This window comes from Rosa rugosa, chromosome 3 (assembly GCF_958449725.1).
Source record: "Rosa rugosa chromosome 3, drRosRugo1.1, whole genome shotgun sequence".
In the NCBI taxonomy this organism is placed as follows: domain Eukaryota; kingdom Viridiplantae; phylum Streptophyta; class Magnoliopsida; order Rosales; family Rosaceae; genus Rosa; species Rosa rugosa.
Window position 1 is genome coordinate 45,449,216 of NC_084822.1, and position 21,609 is coordinate 45,470,824.

The 21,609-nt window shown below is 35.7% G+C and overlaps 1 protein-coding gene and 1 long non-coding RNA gene across 2 annotated transcripts; one reads left to right on the forward strand and one right to left on the reverse strand.

Annotated features, from left to right (window-relative positions):
- Positions 1–1,477: 1,477 nt before the first annotated feature.
- Positions 1,478–5,986, reverse strand: LOC133740181 (bystin-like). Its single transcript, XM_062168103.1, has 10 exons — positions 5,395–5,986; positions 5,150–5,201; positions 4,611–4,947; positions 4,154–4,233; positions 3,359–3,406; positions 2,849–2,995; positions 2,612–2,684; positions 2,457–2,534; positions 2,106–2,194; positions 1,478–2,001 (listed from the first exon to the last, which is right to left on the reverse strand). Exons 1-9 carry the CDS (start codon positions 5,852–5,854, stop codon positions 2,117–2,119), a joined length of 1,353 nt encoding a protein of 450 aa, XP_062024087.1. The 5' UTR covers positions 5,855–5,986; the 3' UTR covers positions 1,478–2,001; positions 2,106–2,116.
- Positions 5,987–7,221: 1,235 nt separating this feature from the next.
- On the forward strand, positions 7,222–8,315 carry LOC133736343 (uncharacterized). Its single transcript, XR_009859513.1, has 3 exons — positions 7,222–7,308; positions 7,863–7,983; positions 8,072–8,315. It is a non-coding gene; the product is annotated as an uncharacterized LOC133736343 (long non-coding RNA).
- The last annotated feature ends 13,294 nt before the right edge of the window (positions 8,316–21,609 follow it).

A 21,609-nucleotide genomic window follows, 5' to 3' on the forward strand; every position in this document is an offset into this window, starting at 1 on the left:
CAGGAGTGTGTGAGAAACTCTTCAGTGCCATTACAGTCAATCCTGCTTTTCAAACAATCCGCCGAATCTCCTCTCCTGCTAGAGATCGTTCCCCACTGGCAAACCTCAATCATGCTGCCGGAAAGAAAATAATTGATATCCAAAGCAAACCTCAACAGTCCAACAAGTCGGCAGTGATTCAGGTTCCCATCAAGTTTGAAAAGAAGGAGGTTCTGCAGCCTGCTAGTACTCCAAATGAGAATAGAGGAAAGTTGTCAACCTCACACAAGGCTGCTGCTAAGATTGAACCTGGACCAGCACAGGTGGCCCAAAAGAAGGTAATTGCTATTGAACACATTACTCATGGCCAGGAAGGCAAGAAGGAGAAGCACAAGACCAAGTCCGAGTCATTGCAGGCAAAAGGAGGAGCAGTTGGGGAGGGGCAACATATCAATGCTACTATGAAAGTTGTGAAAGCACAAGAAGTACAAGTTAAGAATGATGGTAAGAAACCAGGAGGAGTGGATATTAATGATAAGTTTTCTGAATATATCACTCGTGCTAAGATCAAGATCAGAACCATGTCATCAAAGAAGATACAAGAATCTGATCAGGAGGGTATTGATGGTGGTAAGGACGTCCATTTTTCTGCTTTTATTGATCGTGCAAAGAACAAGTTCAAATCTAGCACATCGAATGTTGGTGGTACCGGAAAGACTGTCTCATTTAAGAGAGATCAGTAGGAGGTAATGAAGATTGAAGGTTCAACTTTTTGGTTGATGGGTTTTCATAAATAACAGTGGTGTTGTTGTTGGTGATCAAGTAATTCTGTGTGCATTCATAAGCTAAACGTATAATGTAATATTGTGGCATCAGTTTCCCTGGTGGCTAAGGATAAGACGAGCATTATATGAGCGGGCTAATGTATCTGGTTTGTGCAGGTGATATTAAAATAACATTAACTATTTACATTTGATCATTTTTGCTTATTTAGATTGAATTTGCATTTAAAATTTTTAATGTCGATCCTGTATTCTCAAAAAAAAAAAAAAAAATTGTCGATCCTCTACCAATAGAAGAAAATATGAGGTTGCTCAGTACGTAACTCCACTATTGAAGCCACCTACTTCTTGCTTCAGACAATATATATGTATTATCAAACGCACAGTACTCTAAAGAGTCCTAGCGGAGGAACTTGCAGTCCAAGAAACCCCAGGAATATAGGGAATATAAACAAATATTGAAAATCTTGAGACCTGATCAGCTGGGAGTATAATTCTTCATAAGCTTCAAAACAGCAGGAATCACAGTAAATCAAATTATCAATTTTCACACTATAGTTGGCCTCATCCTTAATGTTCAAGGGAAATTTCTAGCTAGAACTCCAAACTAACTAAAGGATTAAAAATTTTGTAAGTAAAAATTGGAGTACTAAGCAACTTCCCATAGCCGGCCAATCTGCGAGATATATATAGTTAGCAACAATTACCAATAGAAACCTCCATGGCAAAACATTTGACCAAAGAAAAACATCATGACCAATTAAAGTCAAGTCTTTGAGAAAGCATCCTTAAAGCAGGTAGACCAAAAAGGAAAATTTTCTAAAAAGAAAACAATAGTTTGATAAATTTCACTCCAGAAAATAAATTAACAAGTTGGGTACAAAAGACTTGTCCAATCATCTCTTCCCGCCAAAAGAGTAGAAGCCTTAACTCTACTAGGGGACTAAGGAAAACTCATTTTGGATTTGAGGGTTCATTGTGTCATATTCATACCCCAACCCAAAAGGTAGAAGCCTTAACTCTACAAGAGGGCTAAGGAAAAATCATTTCTGGGTTTGAGGATTCATTGTGTCATACCCCAACCCAAAACATAAAACTAAAATACTGGTACAAAAGTAACCACATTGACTGCCTGATACCAGGTGGCTACATTAATGCCATTCCAATGCAAGAACAGTATTGCATTTCCTCCCAAGCATGTACTTGTGCATTATTTCTTTAGCCAGACCCACCTGCAAATCTGCAATACAACCATGGATTGGCAAAGTAATCCCATGTTAGTAAAACAGAAGAGAACAAATTAAGAGGAAAAGAACAACATTGCCACAAAAACAAAAGGCATACCTAGTATTGAATTAGTCATCCTCCATAGGCACCTCTGGAATATCAAACATGTCTTCATCGATTGGTTTATTGAACACAGACATCAGAGAATGTATGTAAAGTCAAGGGGAACACAACTTGTACCAATTTTTTTTTCCAAATTATTCTGTAGATATGAATCTTGGACTTAAAGGTTGAACCAATATGCACATGTGCGCTATCAACTCTGGCATTGTTTCTGTAGATATGAATCTTGGACTTAAAGGTTGAACCAATTCAATTTTCTTCTTGAATTCAGTGATAATATATATTCTATAATTCAAATCGCCAAAAATATTTAATTATAACAGAAAACAAGAATAAAAGAAGGATATCACTTGACGCACGATCATGCTCCTTCTCACCATGATTGCAGCTATGAAATAGCTCCCTTCTTATTTCAGGAGTAATCTAAGATTCAATCACCTACATTACATTATGCCACAGATTATGGAATTGAAGTTCTTCTAGAGAAAATTTACTCTTACCTCACGGTGGTTTTGTGCTTCAAGAAGATTCCTAAGCTTATCTTTGTTGTCCTTTGTTATATCATTTTTGTACCTGCAAGGGATTATGCACACCAACTGTAATTTGGAAAGTAAAAAAAAAACACAACCACAAATCATGAACTCTTAAATATGACTCAAAATTGGAAGAAAATTGCTGCTCATTAATCATTTAGGCAAGCCAAAACCTCTTACAAAGTTATAACGGTTATAACCTACCTTTCCACAAATGCAAGAAGAGACTGGTGCCATATCACAGGCATTACTCTTGGTTCCTCCACAGATCTCATAAAATGTGCAACAAGAGCCTCGATTACAGGATTTGGCAAAGCATACTGTTTCTCCAAAAGAAGCTTTATAAAATAACTGCAACAATTACAGTGTCAAGTAACATTATAAGCGGTGGATCTTCTTCCTTTCATGATAACATAACTCTTAAAGTCTTAATAAAATTCATATACTGGACAGATGTCACAGAAGGATACAAATCAACATTTACAATATTATTGTATATAAAGAAACTGAGGAAGTTTAGAGAAACCTCAGCTCTCCTCCATATGCAAAAGCATAAATTTTGTGGTTCTTATGTCTCTAACAAATCAATAAATATCCCAAATCAAAATCCTATATGCTCAAGTACACATCTTGACAATACTAAATCTACTCAAGTCTTTCAAACTAATTAATATGTTGACAATGCTAAATGTCATAGTCTCATAGAGTTGATACCTTCTTGCGCTGCTATATTCCATCTCTGCTAGCATCATCATTGCAGCACTGCAAATACATTAGAAGAATTTATCAGAGACCTCCTAGATGCTCTCAAGAAATTACATAAAATATGGTAACTTCCATAAGCATACGCCAAAGAAGAAAACTTTTTGAATACCAAACAAAGATAAGTGCAATACATACAAACCCAATTCAAAGAGAATAAGGCAATTAGTTTTTGGGAACCACAGAGGGGAGGTTAACACATAAAGTTTACTATATTCCTCCTCTGGATTCCCATACGTGTGGCAAAAGAAATTGAAAGCTGAATGAGATTTTTATTTTTTTCTCTCTCTCTCTTCTCAGAATGAATGGAGGGGGAAAAGGATCATTTAGTTGATTCGGATTTGGTGATGTAATTGGTGGACTCCTTACTTACAGTAATGTTTATTTGATTTTGGTACAGAACAGAAATTCAACGGACCACCGTTAACTTTCTTCTTTATTGAAGAACAAAGAAACTTTTATGAGCAACAAAGCTCAAATAGTACATGACAGTGGAGAAGATATCCACTTCTAAGAACATCTCCTAAAATTAGTTTACATAGAACTCTGGGTCTGCTCCTAAAAGTATGCAAGGTTGAGAATTTACTACTTTAGTATCCTTACACTTATATCAAACACATTTGGAAAATAAAACACTTCGACTAGCAAGTTTTTTTGCTACCTACTATTCAAATTCCAAAACAAACTCGTAATCTCAAAAGCTCTATCTAGTAATCAATAACAATCTGAGAGGGGAAGCCAACATACCCTGCATGACTTGCAGAAATTCGAACCTTTTGTATGATGCTCCCAACAACGGAGGCTTCTTTTAGAGTGCATGTCCTTGACTGTTAATAAAAGAGCAGGGGGGACGCAGTGGATTAGAGTTGCCAAAACTCAAAAGCATGCAAAAAGTGAAAAACAGAATAATATTATCAGTTCCCTACATCCCTTTTGAAGTATTATGGAATTTTGAAGAATATATATATCACATTTTACAAACTTGGGTTGTAATAATACTAATGGATCAGCCAAAGAAAAGTTCTGCATCAATCCACCATCCATTCACTGTGTGGATTGCGTTAATAAGAAATAGACGACAAACTAAACATATCATGAAGAAAAGGAAATTTATGAGTGAGTATCAAGCAAACAAGCATCACACTCAACCTTAAGAGAATTGAATTTAGGTAGACAAGCATCACGTGTTTCAAGAATGGAATACCTCACACAAAGGCAACAGTATTCCTTTAAAAAAGGCAGCACGCTTGTGGACGGACTTCCTTAGAGATTGATACAGGGAAAAATGCAAGGGCTTCTTCTTCTTCTTATTCCGAATGTCTCGTCTCACCCGTGGGAGCAAGACATGCTTGTAGAAACGTTCTGCTTTTTGCGGAGTCAAATTAGAAGCAAGAATTCTTGTAGCTTCATACATAGCAGTTGGTGACCAATTATCAGGCTCAGTGAAATAGAGGGCATCCTCCCATTGTTGCATTGCCGGGATAAATTTGAATGGTTTGGCAATCTTGCCGGCACTGTAGCTTTTCATAAACTTTGCAACCCTGTTTAAACCCACCATCAACAACTTTGGTAATACATATACATGCATACATAAATATACTCATATAGATATGACATTTATATAACTGTACAAGTCAATTTGGATCTCGCACCATCTAGAACAAGAGAGGCAATAATTAAAAGATAACTCTCCTTGACCTAACATGTCAAATCCATTAATGGAATAATAGAGGGATTGCTTACCCCTTGTAGACTTCCATGAAATCTGTATCCATTTTAACGAAAGACCTAGCATCTGAGACCAAAGAAATCAATACAATATGTCAATGAAGAGATACCAATATTTCTAAATGGTGCAACTTAATATATGAACAGTATCTCCAAGAGTTGTCTGAACTATAGTAGTTGGGATTCATTAACATCACTAATTGTAAACCTTCATCAGACTTTGAGATGAAAAATTCTTACACAAGAACCATATATTATACCTGAGGTGACATCATACTGTTTGTTCTTAATGGTTGCAAGTACGAGGTCTGCGAGATTACGCTGTGGACCATCATCACCCTCCTCCTTTGATAAGAATCGCTCTAGTAACTTCTCCTCATCTTCATCTTCAGTCTCATTCATTATGGCCTCCATCACTTTGTTTGCTTCATCCTCTCTATGTGTTTCAAGGAACGTATCAAAGTCATCGTCGTCCTCTTCATCGTTGTGCGGCTCTTCAGTGAAGGCGTTTGTGTTCTCCTCTTCCTCGATCTCCTTCTCCTGAATCTGAGCTTCCCTGAGAATTTTCGAGCTCATGCCTGCTGATAAAACTAGATTCTCTTGGCGCTTGCGCACCATTTTGGGCTGTTTGGTTAGCTTTGTGGAAGCCACAGAGACATCGTCTTCGGCGAGGAACGGCTTTGGATTTCGATGCCTCTCTCTCCCCCTCTTCTTCGTCATTGATGGCTTGGCTTGGTACGCAAGAATCTCTCTCTCTCTCTCTCTCTCTGTGTTTTTGGGAGGATGAAAAACCTGTCTCTCACAATTAGGGTTTCGACTAGTAGTGAGTCACAGGGGCGCCAGCTAAAATAAATGGACAATCTTTTCATAAATCGAAATAAGTTTTCTTTTTAACCGTGGCATTATTTGAACGAGAAATATGCATTAATTCTTACCTTTATGCCCTGGCCTCCTCCCCAAAAGATTTACCTTTAATTTAAGTTTTTTTTTTTTCTCTGAAATTTTCACTATTTGCAGGACTCTCCCTCAAGTCACTGGAACTAACGGCTCTGTATCTGGGAATTAAGGTGTATTGCAGTGTGTTCATGACAGATGAGTGGTGGGTCCTGTTCTTACATGAGGTGCCTATTCTGATGGCAACGCTGTGGATTATCTATATGATTCGGTTCAAAGTCAGGTCCAGCTATATGGAGACTTCCCAATCTGCCACTTGGTTAGCTAGTCCTTTTTTGCCAATCCAATGGTTTACGTACTAAGCGGATTTTTTGTTTGAGTCTGCGAAAATTGGTGTATGATCTTCCCGTCCCGGCCATTGAGAATATGTTAAGTCAGTAGGATGTTACCCTTTAATGTTGGAAGTTTTGATTATCTAGTTGTTTCTTGGAAAAGTTCTTGCTTAATTAGGAAAAGTTATTGTTTCTTAGTTTTGTTTTATGAGTCCTTGAAATGAATTTTAACTGTTCTGGCTTCATAATGTTTGGTAGATTTGTTCCTAGCTTCCATATATGTGGTGCGACAATGTGTTGAAAGACATTTTCAAAAAGCATTGTTTCTGAGTTTGATGGATATTAAGTGACCAATCTATGTCGGCACTCTCGCTGCTCTACATATTGCAAGTTTCTAAACTCTTGTAAAATTTTGTAAAGATCACGTATTCCATTAAGTAATGATAGTCCACACTATAGTTTTATAATTGTGGAGATGAATTTTCCTTTTTTTGGTTCCCTTATTGATTGTTCTGTTGATTTCTTAACTTAATCTAGGTGGTACCATGTCTTCTGCTCTCTGTAGCCATTCCCCTCTCCACAGAGCACTTCATTTTGATCAACAGAATTTTGTGGGCTTTCTATGTTTATCTTAAAGCTGTGTCAGCATTACCTCAGCCATGGATTATACATAATACAAAGGTACGGCTCAAAGACCCGAATGATCTTTATTATTTGGTAATTGAATGCTTATCTCATTCTTGGTTCTCATCTGAAGAAAATTTTGTTCAGCAAGAAAATGTTTGGCAATTATCTGTTAATAAGGGGTCTTTATTAATTTTTCTTCCCACCTTTATTCCTTTATCTAATCCAACTTTTTTCAGATTGTGGAACCATGCATACAAGGCGTATAATGTTGTTTCACTTGGAATTGCACCTTTCATCATTATTGCAAATTGTGTCAACCAGGTTTGACATGCCAGCTTACCGCTACTTAAAATTGATGTTTGATACTATGTTTGCCAATATAAGCAGTATGAGCACCCTTTTCAGTATGCTTATCTCAAGTAAATTCTGGAACTTGCATTGACTCTCAGTGGTACTACAACGCTCACCGTTTCACATGTATTCACACTCGAACACGCACTGTCGGACAGTGTTTTGTCTTTCTTTTGTTTGGTTGTCCTGAGTTTCAAGAGAAATTAAGCTAGAGGGGGTGAACAATCCTATCTGTTAAGAATTGCTCAACCTACTTATCTCATTACTATCAATAGAATTTTATTTCTAGGTTTTAAGGACTATTGTAATTGACCAGGTTAACTCTTTTCAATCTTCTTTGTATTAATTTAGCTTGGTTGGAAGTGTTCCTCTCCTATCTGACCCACAAATTGATATAATTTTTTCACAGATAGCTCTTTTCGACTCTGATCTTATTCTGATGGTAATTCATACGCAGAAATGACTGACTCATATACTCTGGTCTAAAAGTTTAAGTTTATGTCTGCATTTCTTCTTTGGCACAGGTTTTGATGCCTAGAGGTGACTTGGGGAACGATTTGTGGCCCACTATGATGTTTACATCACAGGCTTTCCAGACTTTGACACTTGCATACTTTTGCAGCTTTGCTACTGCTACATCAAATGGTCAGTAATAAGTCCTGTTCATGAGTTCATCATAACATGCCATCTCTTTCATTTTCTTCTTGAATTTTCCTGATACATGCTATTCTAGTTGCTGTAGTTTCAATGGAGCAGGTGTTTGGCCCCATGAGCTACCTTTTTCAGCACAAACTTGGGAGATGTGGTTGATAAGGTCTAAGCTGTGGATATTGAACTGTTACAATGGGGATATTGAACTGTTACAATGTGGTTGTTATTAGTCATTTTGACCAGTTCTTACTATTCAGGTTCACAACGTGGTGTAGGCTTAAGGTTTAGATGGTCTCTTATTGAGAGTCAACTTATGTTGCTTGTGCCTCTCTTTTACCTTGTTGATGAGATGTAAAGGCACTTAACATTTAGGGTGTAGAAGGGAGAAAACAAACGACACTTGAGTAGAAGATGCTTCTGATAACCAAGAATGTTGAATGTTCTGATAATGTTCATCGTGTAAATAATGATCATTTTGCTCATTATGTCAATACCATGGTTCTTGGAGGGTTGTGACCCAACTCTCTGAGGTCTTTCCCCTGTTCTAGTGTACTGTGCTTATCCTGAAGAAGAGATTGTAAGCAGGATCGTCCTTAGTCTATGAACATCTTGCTTCATATTCTTGTTTGTCACTTCTTTTAGCGGTTTTTTTTTTTCGATTACTTCTTTTAGGGTTGATTCTGCAGGATCCAAGAAGCCCAACATATTAATATAGGACGTTAGCCCACAAATGGTCGGCTCAATAATCAAACCTCTATTTGGACCATTTCTGTTTTTTTTTTTTTTGTCTCTTCGGTGAATAAATCAATAAATCCAAATTACTAAGACTCAAGGTTAGGCTTAGGGGTTAGGGCTAGTACAGAATATCTCGACCTCAGTACATATACCATTTCTTGTACACAATCACATGTGAGGTTGAGTGATTTGTATGGCAAGATATATGCCAATATAAAATTTATGTTTTGCATTATCGTGATTGTTAGGTAACCATTTTGATAATAGCTTAATGGTAACATTTTTTATTTTTATTTTATTTTTTTATTTTTTTTGCGCTTGACTAGCATAAGATTACTTATGTGGGCTAAACCCGGTTATAAATCTCGTGCTTCAGTTGGTGGTTAATATTGAACTAACATCCCAATTTACTTATTTGATTATTTTGCTCAGTTACGTAGATCTTTGGACAAACCTAAAATGCCAAATAAACCTCATTACCTATTTCCCTTGTTGTTAGATCAGAAGAGTCTTTGGAAGTTTTGGTTGTGATATGCAAGTAGAACAACGTGACTGATCTCACAGCCAACTCATTTCTCATTCTCCATTAGTATACATGAAGCTGAACAATATGGTCATATAACCCACCTAACCACCCAACTGCTCGTTCAAACACCAAGCCACCAAGGCTAAGGCTCTCTTCATGTGCTTCACAAAATATCATGATTCATGACTTGTGATACTTGTGATCAAATTTTTTTCCCACTTGGCGAAGTCTGTTTTGTTGCTTCATAATATATACTGGACCCTATAACAAACTCTTTGTCCTTCAGCTGAAGGTGAGCCCCTCTTAAAATGTTGAATGTTGCTTAATCACAATGGGGGCCGGGTGACCCCTGCCCACTGTCGGAAGATCAAGGAAGTTGGTGGACCTGATGACAAGAAAGCGAGCAACGTACCTAAGCCTCAATGAACTGTTACAGGTTTTAATGTAGTGAAATTCTTTGTTCTCTAAGTTTCAACTTGTACAAAGAGCGTAGTGAACTGAGTTACTTAAAAAGCTCGATAAAATAGACATGTCTATGAAAACATAACCTACATGCACCTTGATAGAAGAATCCTATAAAGTCTCATGGTGTCATGTATTAGATCAAACAATGTACGAAAATTGTTTCTTTGCGTTAAGTATCTCAAGTATCTAATTAAGTTCCAAAACAAAAAAGGAATTTGTCCTTAATGAAAAATATATATATATATATATATATATATATATTATGTGTGATTTCACTCAATTTATGTTCTTCACATGTATAGGATATATGGTGTGAAGACATTTATTTCTCTCAAATTAACATAGATTTATTAACACCGAGAGTGAGGGAATGCTAGACGATATTTATATAGAATGATCGTTGGGCCAGTGGGACAGTGGGCCACCTCTCTTGAATGGAATTCGTGCCTGGCGGCATTAAACACCATATGAGTCCATGTCCCATTATTTAATTCTTATACGACTACAAACTTCGAATAATCCTCTAAACTAATAATTCACCGATTTCTTTCCTTCAGTTTACATATATAATTATGCATGGGTCCAGTTTGGAAATATTTCGTTGACTGTTTTGTATTATTTAGCTGCCTCTTGTAGAAGGTTTCAAAGTTCTATTTGTTTCAGGCATATTCAGCAGCATGCGGATATATAACGGCATATACCCATTCACTATATATATACCAAATAATTGCTAGTTCCACCTATATGTGAGCTAAGACTATATAGACTTATTTAATCCTCCGTTTATTTGTTTCACATTGTGATTCAGGTTTGACGTCAAAGACCGTTATGAATAATATGTACTCCATACCCTAAATTCGGCTAACGATCTCCATTTTGTGGCTTGGATCTTGGATGCGATTGATCTGCAGCTTTTGGAACTTTTTCGTTGGTGAGCCGGAAGGAAGGCTTGAATGATCGTCGGAGAGTTGATTTCGACCTTTCGGGGATTTTGGAATGGTGTTGTGACTTCCGGTAAGTCTGTATGCATGCTATCGTTTCAATCTTTTATAATATCGATGACGATTCTCATGAAAGCATACTAACTTACTAAGGACATGGAAACCCTAGTATGCATGGAGATTTCATCCATTTAGCTACATTAATGATCAATACCTCAATTTCAATTGTGATATATGCATAGTGCAATTCAGTAGTAGATTTACCACTAGCGAGCTAGTGTATTGATTCATTAGTGAAGTGTCAATTTTCCATAAATATCGATATTTATTTTATTTGTATTTTGTAATGATTGATTTGTCATTATATATATTATTTTAAATTTAAAGTGTACGAGAAAAAAAGTTAATTTAAAAATATTATTTGGGTTTGTGTAAGGGCAAGTTCACCCGTTGGGTCACCAGGTCACGGTCACCAGGGCAGGAAACTATTCACTGCCACTGGATCGTTGCTTCCACCCGTTGGGTCAGGGTCACCAGTCAGTTACTGTTCATCAAATATTTTATTATTTTTTATTTGGGAAAATGAGAAATGTATGATATAAATAAATAGTATTGATGAACAATTTGGAAATGCAACCAAATAAAATTTTATGGGTAGACAAATTTTGAGGAAAAAAGATGATTTTTTTGGTGTGAGAAGTAAAATAGGAGGTGAGGTATTTATAGGAAATTTTGGTTATATTTTTTTTGTTACCGTTGTAATCTAACGGTTATTTTTTTTAACCTCTAGAAACCACAATTATAGCCGTCCGATCAAAATCAATTTTCATAAGCAACGGTCCGGATCTGTGGACCATTGCATTCAAAAACCAAAGCAGCCCAACGGCTACACGCCACGTCGCACCAGCACCCCAGGTCACGACAAAAACATGCGCGGCTACGCGCCTGCTGTCCTGTCGACGCTAGAAGACAAGCGACTGGCCTTCAATTCTTCGGCAACGCGCGTCTCCCCTCTCCTCTTCTTTTTGGGCCAGCGTGGCAGTCTGGGTCACGCCCTCAGTCACCATGGTGCCCGAGATGGTGTCCTGGGCCACCCACTGTGGTCTTGCCCCAACACCGGTGGAAGAATGAATAGTGAAAATTTCTTCCCCCAGGCCTGCTTTTGACGTGGTGCCCGGGCATGAGAGAGCCCGGTGAACTTGCTCTAAGGGTCACAACCCTAAAATAAGTTCAATGTTGAAAGCCTGAAACTTATTAAAGGTAGGACCATTTGGTAACATATTTGTTAATGTAGGGCTAAACAACGTGGTATTCTTTAGCATTATAGCTAATCTAATGATGGACCATTTCCATAGCCACCATTGAATCCAAAAGTGAAAAAGTATTGCCCGGTTGAAAAGGGGCAGAAGATCGATATTGCTTCAATTGACAGATTCATGTAAATAGCTAGGTTGGCTCGTGAAAGGATTATTACATTAATCCAGACCCACATTTAATCATATTCAAAATAGAGCAGGGAACTTTCCCAAAAGTTTTTTTTTTTTTTTTATATTTTAAAAGTACTTGATGCATTGATGCCTGTATGCTAAGCAAATGAGAAAACTATCGGGATTTCAAGTGTATTTCAATCTAACTCGAAACCTCTAATTAAAAAAAGATACTTATGTTACTATATCAAGTGATCGTTAGATATTATAGTTAAACTATTATTTATCAAACCACCAACTTACTATTTTGATTAATTTTCTAGTATAATAATTTGGTACACCTGATTATATAGTATCAAGAGGCTAAGCAAAGCATGCTGCATACGTACATATGAGGACAGCAGCAATATATCAACAAGCTGTTAGCAACATTAGCTAGACTGAGAATTATCATGCCATTTTCAGGAAAAAAAAATTATATTGTGTTAATCACATATCTATTACACATATACATATATAAATAATTCCTCAAACATGCATATACATCAAAGTCATCAAGTAAATTAATCAAGGTTACCAAACTAAGAAAGTATTATTTCTTGTTCTTTTCCACGCAGTAAGTAGTAGCTAGATGGTGGATTTCTTAATATTATAGTAGCTGGTGCCCAAAGAAAACCAATATCATGTATTTATTTTTATTATTATTATAGTTCTTCTTTTTTGAAAAAAAAAAATATTAGTGGCTTGTGATTAGAGGGAAACACAGTTCTATTATTTTCATTAAGCATTAGGTCAAGCCTGAAAATGAATAACAAATATACAGCATGCTAGCTCACGCGTGCTGAGTTTTCTAGCAATTAATTAATATGACAGAAACGCCTTTCACAATTCAACTTTGACACAAAGTATTATGGAGGCTAGGGGACTAATGATCTTTGAGACATATATATGCATGTGATGTGGGATCTACGTATATATGATGCCACACCCTATATTATACATGCTTAGCAAATCCCCACATATGCACATATATAATTATAGTGTAAGATTTGGCGAAAGTCAAACTGATTACTAAAACATATGTTTACCATCATATTGAATTGGAAGCATGCATGATCACCAAGGTCTTAAGGTCGATGAAGTATACAACAAGGATCCATGCGTAGTTAGGAGGGAGTTATTGCAGAAGACATTTAAAGTTTTTATGGATCATTGACTAAATTTCTTGTATCATCACTTATAGACTCCAACACAAACATAATTTCTTACGGTTGCGCATACAATTGTTCGATTTATAATTTGCTATGTGATCTATTTGTATTGTTAGAGTAGGGGATTAATTGGCTTCTAGAGACTGTTGATAGTAATTTTTTGTTTCTAGTTTTTTAGATTTAAGCGTGAAGAAACTCTTTAATCGACTAGGTTCTAGAAAAAGAAAAGTAAAATAGTATGAACAAAGGGTTTTATAAAACTATTAGTTATCTAAGTAAAGGTTTTTGACTTTGAGATACCCTAATCTTGAGAGGAAACTTGTTCATTAACTTAATTAGGAAGATGATGACAATTAACGATCAAAGATAGTGTTTATGGGGTGCCGTTTTATTTAATGATTAAAATCATGGGGACCTAGGTATAAGATGGTTGGTAACTGTATATTTTATTTCTTCTTTTGTTTGTCTGGTGGCTTCTGTAGTATAAACTATAAATGATGTTGACATGCTTCGTAGATTTTTTGTCATGCATCGGTGATCAAAAAGTATTTGTCCGTTGAGGCCAATTAATTAGTTTAGAACAAACACTGTTAATTATTTGTCACTTGTTTATGCTAGACTGTGTAGAGTAGAAAAGCTTAATTAGCTACATTCTTTAAAAAATAATAATAATAAATAAATAAAACTTAATTAGCTAGCTCTTACAAGAAAATAAGGGCACTTTATATATTTTCATGTGCTGCATGCAGCCAAATGGCTTATGAGGCTCTGTGGCTTTGCCTTCCAGTCCACAAAATCCGACTCAGACAGCAAGAAACAAAAATTACTGAAAGAGAGGACGGATTCCGAAGTATATAATATACTACAAATTAATACTTTTTGGGTTAAAGTGGAACACCGGGAGGCGGGACTAGAGTGAATTTACTCGGTTAAAAAAAAAAAAAAAACGACTGTCACAGACTCACAGTAGAGTATTTGGTAAATTTTGCTTTTGAAATATATTATGAATACGTACAATATATAGGTGATATAAGAGTATTAAATACAACTTTAATGTCAACTGTTGCAAGATAAATTGTGAATAAGATTTTCAATAACACCTCAATCTTAAATTATTAGTTATGAATTTGGGAATCACAAGGAACCCTAGCTAACCATTGCTTATGAAATCGTCAATCAATACAAGTTATATATAGAATGCAGTATATGAACCATCATATTACATGATCGAAGAGTACATTTTCACAATATGTGATTGTATGTCAATAAAATATAAGTAAATTAGCTTTCATGTGGTGGAATACGTGGTAGGCCATAGACCATAGTATTGTACGAAGTTGATGTAGAAAATTAATCTAGTATTTGGAGATGATGTTGTATCCAAGTCTTGATACATATTGATGGTCGCGAGGAGCCATAAACACGTACACGATATTAACCAACTTTAACGAACATATATTATAAATTTATAACATCGATTTAAGGGAGCTGAAGCACCTGCACTTGTTTTATGCATCTAGAGATCGATCTCCAAAATCTCCTGTAATCCAAGTAGATTTATTATTTTCTACCTAATTAACTAATCGAGTTCTGGCTAAGAAGTTGGGTGTAACAGTACTACAGCTCTAAGCTATTAATACAAAAACAAACTTTAACATGCTGCAATGGCTTTAAACCAAATAAAGAAAAAAGGAGGACATCTTTGCTTAGTTTATAGCAAAAATAGAGTGGCCTGACCAAGAATCAAGCTCTTCTTTTTCTTGGATCACCTTCTTAATTGGTTTCTTTGTCCATCACCTAGATTTAACAGATTATAAAAACTATGAAATTAGGAACGGGAATCCGGCCATTTCTGCTAGCTTTGCTTTGTGTTCGTGTATATATATCTTTTTCCTAGCTTAACGGCCGTGAAGATCACATGCCACATGGCATGTTGGGACATTTTTGACGCTTTATCACGATAAATATGAAAAAAAAATACGATCACTTTCTGCTTGATTTAGTTTGGATGGTCTAGGTTTGGTGTGTGGGTTTTATTCTCCACCATCCAAATTTTAACAAAATTAAAGTGCTTTTGGGCACAAGCACGTTCAAGGAAATGGGGTGGTCTCATGTTTTGTGTGAATGTAGAAGGGTTCCTTATCTTCTTCGTGTTTAAATGGTTTTGGCTTCGGAATATATAATAATATCCATAGTTAGGTCCAAGTGTAATATATTGTGGGTGTGTAAGATCTAATTCGATCTACCATGCATGAAAAAACTGAATATATGTGGTTATTTTAAGTTCAAGATATTTGATGAACTTAGAATAATGATCAAACACAGCCTAATGTACATTATTCTTATTAGTTTACAATGATTACTTCAAATTTCATGAAGTAAAGGGTAGCATTGTACATTCGTATACATAATTTTATGTATTTCAATTAGGGTGTAGATCGAGTTGGATATCTCAAAGTTTGTGTTAAGTTCAAGCTAGCAGATTTATATCTATTCTCAATCACGATAACAATTTGTAAAATCTATCATTCGTAAATTTTCTTGGATAGTGACCTATTAAAGAAGAACCAAGCCATTTTTCTCCTCCATCCAATTAACAAGGAAACAATCCAATTGTAGCGTAGATTCAACGAGGCTGTGAGGCAGCCATCACATCTTGAAAAAGAACATTATTTATCGTTTAGCATTTTCATTGAAATAGCGTAATATAATTAGAAATACAACACTAACTAAAATTCTTATACCTGAATAGTCATATCTTAAAGTCGGCCATAATCATGATGGAGATTTTCACCAAATATCACAAAGCATTAGTCTTTGTCACTATCAATATGTTCAAGGGCATCACGATTTGGTTTCCCAAAATAAATATAAGACATAGATTGATGTTCATGCATAATCTAATTACGTGTAGGGTTTCTATTGGCAACCAAATCTAATTGCATAAATACACATTAGAAATTTGAGTTGAAATGCAAATTGACTTTTTCTCTAGAAAGTGCTTTTGTAGTTTTGTGGGTCTTTGTGGGTGTGAGTCATGGGATGGTCTCCATTCAAATGGGCACCCTACTTTTCACTCGGACCTCTCATACCTCATGTGCAACCCTCGATTTTGACCTAGAAAAGGTAACAATGGAATCCAGGGCTTTCTATCCCACTTAGGCTTTGGCTTGGCTTGTAAACTTGGGCACGTAGGGAATAAAGATTATTTTTGACGGGTAGAATCAAATAAAGGTTAAAAAGACTGAAAGTTACAATTGTTTAACGGGTAGTTCACTTAAAGAGGATGGCTTTGTCATCCTTTTAGCAACATTGGCTTTATGCCCTAATGGAAAGGGTTAAAAGGATAAAATTATTCATTTGCAGTATTATGGGAAGTGACAGGTAAAGATTTATGCCCTAATGGATTAAACAAAAGGAAATTTATTAGAATATGTTAAAGTGCGTAGGAGGCACAGCTACTAATGTTCTTGTTAAAAACTTAGAAATAATATGGATGTGCAGGTTCTGTACATAAATTAATAACGTATCCTATGCATGGTTAATGTCATGTAACTGATCAGCATATATATATGATTTTACCTAAACACTGATTATGTATGCCAAAGCTAAACTATATACTTGATATATAATATGGACACTCACCGATCGAAATGCATGTTAAAAACAATTATTAGTCCATCTATATTTAATTGCTTCAGGTACTGGAGATCGAATCTTGAAACATGTAGATTGATCTCATGATAGCATAATCATATTATTAATTATTACATTAGAAATATTGAATATTATTAAGGCTAATAATAGACTTAATTCGGTACGGTGAAGAAAATCAAAGTTGATGAAAAATTAAATTTGTTTCTATGAGAGAAAAGTAAGTCATCATAACATATATATATATATATATATATATATATATATATATATATATATATATATCCAATTTTTATGAGCCGCCTAATTTTTTATCATCAAAAACTTGTATAACTAAAATGTATGTTCATATTTTTTACCAGCATCCTATAATGCAAGAAGGTGAAGAAGCCGTAGAGAATTCGAACATCATTAGATGAACCCGTCTCAAACTCTCAAGTCGGGCACCTAAGAATGCTAGGGCGAACACGTAGACTCGATCCATTAGACTTGTATAACCTATTCACTAACAGATTCAATACTTGCACAAATGTTTTAGGGTCATTAACTAAAATCCTCCTCTGCACGAAGAACTACCTCATTGAACGAGTCTACCCCAGCCATTAGGGCACCCCAAGAGGCCAAAATTTTTAGGGCCAACCTTGACACGATCAGCATAGTGCATGTCAATCACTTTATATTATCTTATCTTATATGCATTCGAATTTAGAACTAAACATATTGATAGATCGAATTTGGTACCTCTAAGAATAATGGAAGATGGAAGCTAACTCACATGAATGACAGGTATACGTCAACCTTCTGAAAGAAGCTTCCCTCTTAACATTCTTGGCGATGAAATCGAATTAGACAGCGAAGCCCTTTCCCTCAATAAAAAACGGAAAAGGAAAGTTTTATAAAACAGCCTCTGTTAAAAGAAACGCCCAAAAGGGAAAGTTGGCAGCCGAGCCGAGTCCATCACCAGCCGGCCCGGGATCGTCTTGGACGGCGTGTCGTTTGTGGTGGTGGCTTTCCGTTCCATATGATCCATATTATGTATACGACACTTTATGCAGGTTAGTGCGCGATGCGCATCAGTGGACACAACAAGAAGAAGTTGAATTGAGCAAGTGCCCTTCAGCCTTTTAGGCTCCTCCCCCTCTACCCTAAGGGGGGGACCCACGCAACTTTCCTTCCTCGTCTATAAGCCAACAATAGCGGCGGGTGCGGGGCCCACCACCCAAACGAACCTTACTGGTTAGAGGGGGGATACCCTACGCCACCGTACATGGCATTTTCTGGGGCGTCTCGTCGTTTGGTTTTGTCCTGCTTTACTTGGTCATGTCAAGGGAATAAATTAACGGCCTCAGTAGTCAGTACCTTAAAAATTATTAATTTTTTGGTTATTATCGCGACCAGTAATGCTAGCAGCCTTCCTTTCCTTCATCTACCTTTCCTTTCAATCTTCCCCACTTGTTGTTTGCCAAGTGTCTTTTAACTTCACTCAATCCTATAAATTAAATGCTGTTAAAATCAATTTTTATTTCTTCCAAATTTGCCCATAATTAATACAATATTTCTTTTATAATTAATGAAAAGATCTTAAACTTTACATTATTCTTTTCCATTCATTTCTCTTCTTCTCTCCCTCTCGATCTCTAAACTTTTTTTTTTCCTTGATATCTCTCTGAACGTTTGTGCTCATTCTCTCCCTCTTATCATTTTTTTTTCTGGCTCAAACCTTTAAATAACGAAGCATAGGTATTATCTCTCCTAAAATTTAAGCTAAATTCTTCACATTGTTTTTCTGAAATGGAAAAAGGTCTCTAGATTCCTCTTCTAATACTCTTTATTTGTTGAAACCCAAATTTTTCAGGAATCTTATGGATCAAATCATTGCTATATATAAATTAAAATTATTAGCCAAACCCAATTCATGTCCTCCTATGCATCTCAATTGAAGTGATTGTTGGTCTGCCTTCATAGATTCCAAAACCCATAAACCAAAATTGAATATATATATATAGAGAGAGAGAGAGAGAGTTAGATTTTGGGTTTCTATCAACATAGATAGTTATCAAGTTTTGAAATATTATTCATCAACTCTTTCTAGGTTTGTAACTTTGTATTGAACAAAAAGGAATGGAAAAAAAATAAAATGAAAAAAATAATAGAAGTCTCTAGTGGAGGTATGGAACAGAGATAGAGAGATAGAAAAATAAGGAAAAGTAAGTTATTGCATTAATTATGGGCAAATTTGGAAGAAACAAAAATTGATTTTCACAACATTTAATTTATAGGATTGAGTGAAGTTAGATAACAAGTGGGGAATGTTGAAAGAGAAGGTAGATGGAGAAGGTTGCTAGCATTCCTCTTTTGAAATTACGTGGTAATGAAAAATTGTGTAACCCAAAACAAATGTTTAGAGTTGGGAGAAATGAGGATGTAGCAAGTGAGTTGTTGATTAATTAAGTTCATGATCATTTTGCTGAAGATACTATTAGTTCAACTACTTGTGAAAGCTGTATAATTTAAGCTCAGCTTATGGAAAGATATTTGGAGGCTTTTTTTTCTTTTCAGGTTGTGGGCGGAAATCGAGCTTAGTTGAGTTATGTGAACTAAAGAGTACTCACATGTCACATGGAGGTGCAATATTACGAGCCACATGATCACCCATTCACATGTTAATCTCAAAGATTTTGTAATTTATACATAAGCCCTCTAATCTCATAGACATAGGGATGGTAATGGTCGGGTTGGGGATGGGGATCACAATATCATCCCTATTTCCGGAGTCATTCTTCATCATCATCCCCGCTCCAATCCCTATTAAAAATATATTGGGGATTCCCACTGGAGACTAGGCCTCCAAACCGCCCCAAATCCCCAAAAATAATTTATTAAATAAAATAATTTTTTTCTCATATTGTCTTTTCTAAAATCAAAATCTACAACAAATAAAATTAAAACATGATTAATTTCATAAATCATAATTTAGTTAGGGTTAGAGAGAACGATAAGAATGGTTGGGCTGTTGTTTATGAAGTTAGGGTTTATATGGTGCCTTTTATATTGTAAAAGTGTAGCAATTAAAGTAAAGTAGTAAATATATATATTTGTGATTTATATTATAAAAAATAAATTAATATTTGTATATATATTAAATATATAATTAAAAAATAGATAAATTAAATATATGTATATATTATTGGGGCGGGTTTGGGGATGGGAATCACAAGACCATCCCCGCCCCATCCCTAATCTTAGATAGCGGAGATTAGGGATCCCCATCCCCATTCCCCATTTGTCCCCGAATCCTCCCCCCATTAAGGGCGGGTATCCAATGGAGCTCCGCCCCGCTAGAGATTTTGTAGGGATAGACACCACCTAACTGGTAATAGAACAAGAGAAATGTAATTAGTTTGAAATTTATTTATCATTTTATTCTTCTAATAGATATATGCTAGACCAATGAATTATACCTTGTTGATCTTTTAGAATAAACATACGCGAGAATTTTTCTAATAGACATATCTAGTTATTTAAATTGAGAGATTGCATGCGTGTTTGCTTATGCGATCTAACTCTGAAAATTGTTTTAGTCCTACATTTTGAATCAATTAGTCATTAATTAAAATTTACAGTCGGTTATCATTATCAATGATTATTACTACAAAATCGTGTTCGATAATCTTAAAATTTAATACTTCAGTTATGAAGTAATTTCTTCGTTTCACTATTTATGTATACATCCATACATAGTATAGCTAAGTTAAAAGTACACTACCTAACTAGTTAAGTAGTTATATTATTTATTATTATTACGAAAGAGCATATAGATTTAATTAATGTACTAATTACATAATCGAAACTAAAGTTAAAGATATTACTAACAATTATTTACATATCAATCATTGGATCGATTAGTTAATTATGAGTTGTGCAAGACATAACGGCTTTGCGATATTATGTTCGAGGTTTATAAAGTTAAAAAAGGGAGTAATGTTCAAGTTCCTCAAATTCCTCAACATACATTCCGCAAGAGAGGGGCAATTAGTCATCAATCCTATCACACTCTCAAATCCCTTGAGGTTTATGATAAACTAGCAAGACTGGAGCAGTACATGTTGAGCAAGTTATTGAAAAATCCACCTTAAATCTTGGTATATAAGACGATTAACATGCATAGAAAATGTGGCAGAGTTCTAAATCAAATCCAAATACCAAATTAGGACTTGACGACTTGTACCGCACGTTAATTTTTACCCCCAAAATTTAAACGTCTTCAAATTTTATGGATAACGCTAAAGACATAATACATTTACCCTAGATCAGACGGTCCAAAAATCGAAATCGGCAAGTAATTTCTGCACGTGCAAATATTTCACTAGACCTACCCACAGCCAACTACCTCTTTGTTGAAGAAAGAGTAAGGCTAGTTATGAACCCTACTTACCTTACTCTGTGCCCTAAGTTCCCTAACCAAAAAAAAAAGTTAGTCTTTCACAAAGCCCATTCACCAAGGTAGTACCAAACCACCCAACCTTCGCTTCTGTTGTGCCACGTCACTGAAACCTCGAAATTGCCACCTCGACGCGTGGTCCCCACATGCACGGAAATGCCACGGTCCAGCGGCACCCTCCTCCTAGTATATTATTATATATATAAATCCCAACACCACA

What these genes read in the sequence shown, in the direction of transcription:
- LOC133740181 (XM_062168103.1), bottom strand. Translation starts at nt 5,854, where the DNA reads ATGACGAAGAAGAGGGGGAGAGAGAGGCATCGAAATCCAAAGCCGTTC. An exon ending in GAATATAGCAGCGCAAGAAG is followed by an intron (nt 2,996 to 3,358) that starts GTATCAACTCTA and finishes TAATTGTTGCAG; the next exon opens with TTATTTTATAAAGCTTCTTT. An exon ending in ATGATCGTGCGTCAAGTGAT is followed by an intron (nt 2,195 to 2,456) that starts ATCCTTCTTTTA and finishes CTTTACATACAT; the next exon opens with TCTCTGATGTCTGTGTTCAA.